Source organism: Hibiscus syriacus, unplaced genomic scaffold (assembly GCF_006381635.1).
Source record: "Hibiscus syriacus cultivar Baekdansim isolate YM2019G1 unplaced genomic scaffold, ASM638163v2 tig00111942_pilon, whole genome shotgun sequence".
Lineage (NCBI taxonomy): Eukaryota > Viridiplantae > Streptophyta > Magnoliopsida > Malvales > Malvaceae > Hibiscus > Hibiscus syriacus.
In genome coordinates, this window is record NW_024063218.1 from 137,540 (window position 1) to 143,730 (window position 6,191).

A 6,191-nucleotide genomic window follows, 5' to 3' on the forward strand; every position below is an offset into this window, starting at 1 on the left:
AATGGTATAACAGTTGCCAACATACATGATGCATTCAGGATGATGAATATTATGCATCATTGCAAGCTGACAGAGAAAAAGAGTTGAAAGCAATAGAAGAAGCCGAAGCTCGCTGTTTAGAGGAGGAAGCAGCTAGAAAAGCTGCTCTTGAAGAAAAGCAGCGAAAAGAGGAAGAGCTACGCAGGAAAGTGGAAGAGGAACAGGTAATTATTTGTTAGAGTTCTGATCGGTAGTAAGCTTAACTGGTGTATATTTTTGGTCCATGAATTGAGGAAAATGATATGTTCTATCTCGTGTCTTGATTTTGTAGATAAAGAATTACATTCTAACAATAATTCGAAGCCAATTTATTATATAGATACTTGTTTTTAACTTTATGCAGGATGATTAAATTTTTACTAACAAACATTTTCATATAGGTGAAACAAAGTTTTGTTGTAAATCTCGTATAACTATAGTCCTTGTCAATGTTATCTTCATCACAGCAATTCATTCTGTCGATGTCTTACTGTAGATGATATAAAATGCATTTTATTATTGAGATAATTTATTTTTTCTGTAAGTAAGAAAAAAGAATTGTTAATTTGGCTATTGCTTTCCAATCAACTTATTTGTACTTAATTTATTCTTTTTAAATAGAACTTCATTCACTGTAGGTATATACTTTTCATGATTCTGAATTGCATCATTTCTGATTCCATTTGCAGGAATGTGAGAGACAATTAGCTGCTAAAGAAGCTTCACTGCCTCAGGAGCCAGCAGCCAATGAGCAAAATGCTGTAACCCTTCTTGTGCGAATGCCTGATGGCAGTCGCCGAGGGCGCAGATTTCTGAAGTCTGATAGGCTGCAGGTAAACGTGCAAAGAAGAATCAATTGAGTCACCTCTCCTTGTGCATGCTTAATTAATGTTAGACCTGACTTTGATTGTGTTTTGCAGTCCCTATATGACTTCATAGATATTGGTAGAGGGGTCAAGCCAGGAACTTATAGACTGGTAAATTCTCATCCCGAGTCCATCATATCATTCGAGATGGATGGATGATTTATTTTTCAGCATTGGTCGAAAATATTCCCTACTTATTTCCTGCAAGGAATATATGTAATAGCATTCTAATTACAACATTTGCTGCACAGGTAAGGCCATACCCGAGGCGTGCTTTTGGCGATGGAGAGAGAAATTTGACACTAAATGAACTAGGGTTAACAAGCAAACAAGAAGCCTTATTTCTGGAGTTGATGTGAAGAAGTAAAAACATCTTAATCCCTAGACGATTATGGTAGAAAATTACTGGGAAAATCTTTTAGTTTTATTGGAACCTGAAGAACATGGATTTCATGAAGGGTTGGTTGGTGGTATTTGGTTGATTAAATTTCAGGGTAGGATACCATTAATCTGACCTGACAATGGTCAGTATTATATTGGTGGTGGTTTTCTATTGATTAAAAGTGGATGATGCGGTTATGGATGGAGGAGGGTGCGTCTTTGCTTTCCTCGTATCCTTTTGAGCTTTATATTCATTTGTTGGTCCTTCCCCAAACCGAACCCCTACGTTAGCATGTTCTAGTTATAGGGATAATTACACTGTCAATCACCTAATTATTAGTAATATTTTTGTTTAATCATTTAACAATAAAATGTTTTATGCTAAAAAGTGTTACAACTCGATATCAATATTTTTATTTTCAGTCATATGTTAACTAATTAATGGACAGGTAAAACATTAATACCTAATTATAGCTAAAATAGGTTAAGAAGTTAAAAAATGTTAATTTTTGTAAGACGATTAAAAAAGTAGGAAACGGAATGTATATAATTGAGGTATGACCGTATGGGAGCCGGTGATCCAACGGTTAACAGAATGGGTATCAGCCATTAGGAGACAAGCACGTGTACATCATGTGAATTTCAGCACTCTCTAAATTATAAAAATAAATAATAATAATAATAGTACAACTAAAGAAAGAAAATAAAGGGGGAACTTCGAGCAACCAACTCCCTAACGGTCATATCTCAACGACAACACCCCAACGGTCACAAAGGGTATTGTTCACCATGGTATTTTTTGCCTGAAATCAAAAGCTCAGAAACCAAAAGAAAAGGGAAAGTAATGATGGAGACGTGAAGGGGTGACAGAGGTAAGTGTTTACTAGTAAGGTGTATACGGTGGTAGTATACAATAGACTATAGTAGTTAGTAGGTGTAGTAAAATCAACAACATGAACCCAGAGAAATAGTAAAAGGTTTTCGATAAACTCTTTAGATGGTTTTCTGGGGTTGTGAGCTTCGAGGGGATATGTTTCATTTGTTGGTTCATCGTTTAGTTTGATTTCAGAGCTGGGTAGTTTGGGTTCTGTTTTCAGTTAGCATGGAGTGTTTGCAAACATCAAAAGCTGAGATGGGTTTCAATGTTTTTCAGGATATCAAGTCCAGGTTTGAGTTTCTACGCGCTTTTGTTTCCAATTTTCATGTCTTTTACACTGTTGATCATACCCTTTTCGAATGAGTTCTCTTTTTTGAATGTCTGGGAATCCAATGATCGTTTTGCGGTACATGTTTCTGTGTAGTTGTTAACAAATCTTTTCATTCTTTCTGGGCTGGGATTCTTTTTTTTTTAGTTCTTCATTGTATACACACACATTGTTCATATAGGAACACTTGCATTTCCAATATTCGTTGATTCGTTTCGGTATTTTTTTTAAAAAAAAAATCGGATTCCTTCTTATTTTGTTTCTTGAAAATCACACACTTAGAATTTGTCCATCTCTCTGCATTTAGTTGTCCAAGTATACATGCAAAGTTCCATATGAACATATAAGACTTATACATAAAAAAGAGACAAACTCATACACCGCATAAAACTTATACAAACAAAGAGAGACAGGGAAAGAAAATAGAGAAAACAAACTAGGGGTGAGTGAATTGAAGGCAAACAAAAAAAATAGCAAGGTTGTAGAGAAATGTTGGCAGGGTGTTCTAGTTCAACATTGCTGTCACCAAGGCATAGATTGAAGAGTGAATCGTCCGCACAGTTTCAAGCTTGCCATTTCCCAACTTCGATGAGCACACAGAGACTGGACTTGCCATGTAGTTTTTCTCGCAAGGACACTTCTTCAAGGTCACAGCCTATTACGCCTGTTGGCCTTTCTGTTGAGAAACCGATTGAATCCAAGACCAGCAGTTGTTCTCTCAAGCAGAATATCCAGCTGCCACCATTGACTATTGCCGCGCAGAATCCATTCCAAGGAAGGAGAGAGATCAAGGATGAGCTTTGGGAGAAAAAAGGGAAATGTTTGAAGAGGTTTGCCGAGGGTTTCATTGATGAGTCAGTCATAAACAGGGCCAAGAGGAAAAGGGGTAGCTGTCATAATCAGATTTCGGGTGATATTCATGAAGGTGGTGGAGATAGTTTGAGTTTGGCTGCAGATTTTTGGTTTCAACCAGGTTTTACTCGACAAAGTGCTCCTCAACATCCTTTCTCTCTGACTTGTTCAGGGGATGAAGAAAGGTCGTGTTTTGTGTCTAGTGAAGTAATTTCACTGCCTTTGCCATCGTCTAACAATCCTTGGACCGAATCAGTAATAACTGAAATCACCGATGTCGGGGAAAAGGATGTCGAGACAATCCACAGGCCGGTAAAGGAAGCTTCAGGATCGAGTACTTCTTCGGAGAGTCGTAGTTTGGGACTTAGGTTAAACGAACAAGCCACAGAATATGAAGTGGGCAACGGGTCAGGGAATCCTCACCCGCATGAGGGTGCTGGTATTGGTGCTTATGAGGAGGAGAACAACCATGGGGAGCATCAGGGGTTCGAGCTTGTTCACTTACTTACAGCTTGCGTTGAAGCAATTGGATCAAACAACATTACAGCAATCAATCATTTATAGCTAAGTTGGGTGATCTTGCTTCTCCAAGAGGAAGTGCTATAAGCCGCCTAACCGCTTACTATACTGAAGCTTTGGCTCTTCGAGTCACGAGGCTTTGGCCTCACATTTTTCACATCACAACTCCTCGTGAGCTTGATAGATTTGATGATGACAATGGTACAGCATTCAGGCTCTTGAATCAGATAAGTCCAATTCCGAAATTTGTTCACTTCACATCAAATGAGATATTGTTGAGAGCCTATGAAGGAAAAGACAGGGTTCACATAATAGATTTCGACATCAAGCAAGGGCTGCAGTGGCCTAGTTTGTTCCAGAGTTTAGCTTCAAGGACTAATCCACCGAGCCATGTTAGAGTTACCGGGATTGGAGAGTCGAAGCAAGAACTGAATGAAACGGGATACAGGCTCTCGGGATTTGCTGAGGCATTGAATTTGCCTTTCGAGTTCCATCCAGTTGTGGACCGGTTAGAAGATGTAAGGTTGTGGATGCTCCATGTAAAGGAGAAAGAGACTGTAGCTGTGAACTGTGCGTTTCAACTGCACAAGACACTTTATGATGGAAATGGAGGAGCTCTGAGGGACTTCTTGGGACTTATTCGTAGCACGAACCCCACGGTGGTCATCATGGCCGAGCAAGAAGCTGAACATAATGTACTCAGCTTAGAAGCAAGGGTTGCTAATTCATTGAGATACTACTCCGCCATTTTTGATTCCATTGATTCAAGCCTTCCCATGGAGAGTCCAGTTAGGATCAAAGTGGAGGAGATGTTTGCAAGGGAAATCCGGAACATAATTTCTTGTGAAGGTAGCGACAGGGTCGAAAGGCATGAGAGTTTCGAGAAGTGGAGGAAGTTGATGGAGGAAGGAAGGTTCAGATGCATGGGAATTACAGAGAGAGAAGTGGTGCAGAGCCAATTGCTGCTGAAGATGTACTATTGTGAGAAGTACAAAGTGAAGAAGGAAGGGCAAGATGGAGGGGCGCTGACTCTAAGTTGGTTAGATCAGCCACTTTATTCAGTCTCAGCTTGGACACCCATTGATGTTGCAGGCAGCTCATCCTCATTTCCTCAGCCAAATTAATACCATTATTGCATACAGTGAGGTATTCTTTGTAGGTGAAACGAATCACTCATTATTCTTTCATTCTTTTGTTGCATACAGTAACTTCATACATACTGATTCACTTGTTTCAAGGACAGTCTTTTAGATCAGTCAGAATTTGCTGTTTATTCTTTGATTCTTTATGCATCATAAAATTCTTTTTAGCTTCATCGCTTGTTAGTTTATCAGGTTAATGTAGCTGGAAATTTATCTTCATATAAAGGATTTCAATTGATTTGTGTTCGTTCTCTGCGTTCCTTGCTTTGGTTCATCTCTTTATCTTTACCATTCTCTTTCCTTGTAAAGAATTTCATTGATTACTTAACGTAAATCATATTTACTTGAATTGCATTCATGTTTCAACTTCGAAGATCATAAATTAAATTTAAAATTGTATTCGTAATTTTTAGAAATCAAGATACTACATATATTGTAAGTAACGTGTAATTGTTAACTCAGATTTTAAATACTTTTAAAATTATCCTTTTAAAATAAATAATTGCCTTATAACATGGCAACATACGCTAAAACGATGTTGTTTTAGATCCTTATATAAAAACAAATTTAATCCAAAATGACTTCGTTTTAGTTTTCTATAAAAAAATTTCCTCATTTTCTCTCATTTACTATTTCCTCTTCACCTTCATCTCTTCTCTCGACCTAAACAACCCCAAAATCCGACCATCACGCTGGTCATTGTTTTGGCCACCACTATTTGTCGTCGAAGGCTGATGAGTTTCACAATATCCCACCAAACTGGCCTCGCATTTCTGAATGTGAATCCATTATCCATTTAATCGATAAACAACCCAAATTCCACAGATCTACCGTTAAAACCATTTCTACCATACGTCATCAAGTCTTGTTCACCATTCACATTGATTGATGTGTTGAATTAAAAAATTTCCTCACTATTCAATCCTTCGATTTAGATCTCTGTGAAACCAATCCAAAAGTTGTTCAAAAAAACTAAAGCTCGAACAAAATCACCCCAATTTATGCCCCTTTTACCGTTCGATTGTTATTCGGTTGAGATATGTTACTCTCCAATAGATGTGTCGTGCTATGACCACTGAGATCTACGACCAGAGACTTGGATGTATTATAATCGGAGGATTTTAGGGTTTATGATTTTTCAGTAAGGATTGTGAGGTTTGTGATTAGAACTATAAACGAGCTAAGTCGAACTTGAGTATTGCTAAAAC

General features: G+C 38.0%; 1 protein-coding gene and 1 pseudogene across 1 annotated transcript in view; both read left to right on the plus strand.

The window, feature by feature from the left end:
* LOC120173215 (plant UBX domain-containing protein 8-like) overlaps positions 1-1,491 on the plus strand; it is a 32,992-nt gene extending 31,501 nt beyond the window's left edge. The window contains exons 10-13 of the mRNA XM_039180449.1: positions 39-203; positions 708-851; positions 939-995; positions 1,136-1,491. Coding sequence (XP_039036380.1) covers positions 39-203; positions 708-851; positions 939-995; positions 1,136-1,243 — 474 coding nt within the window. The 3' untranslated portion in view covers positions 1,244-1,491. The remainder of the gene's footprint in view (positions 1-38; positions 204-707; positions 852-938; positions 996-1,135) is intronic.
* Positions 1,492-2,944: 1,453 nt separating this feature from the next.
* On the plus strand, positions 2,945-5,124 carry LOC120173271 (annotated as a pseudogene).
* The last annotated feature ends 1,067 nt before the right edge of the window (positions 5,125-6,191 follow it).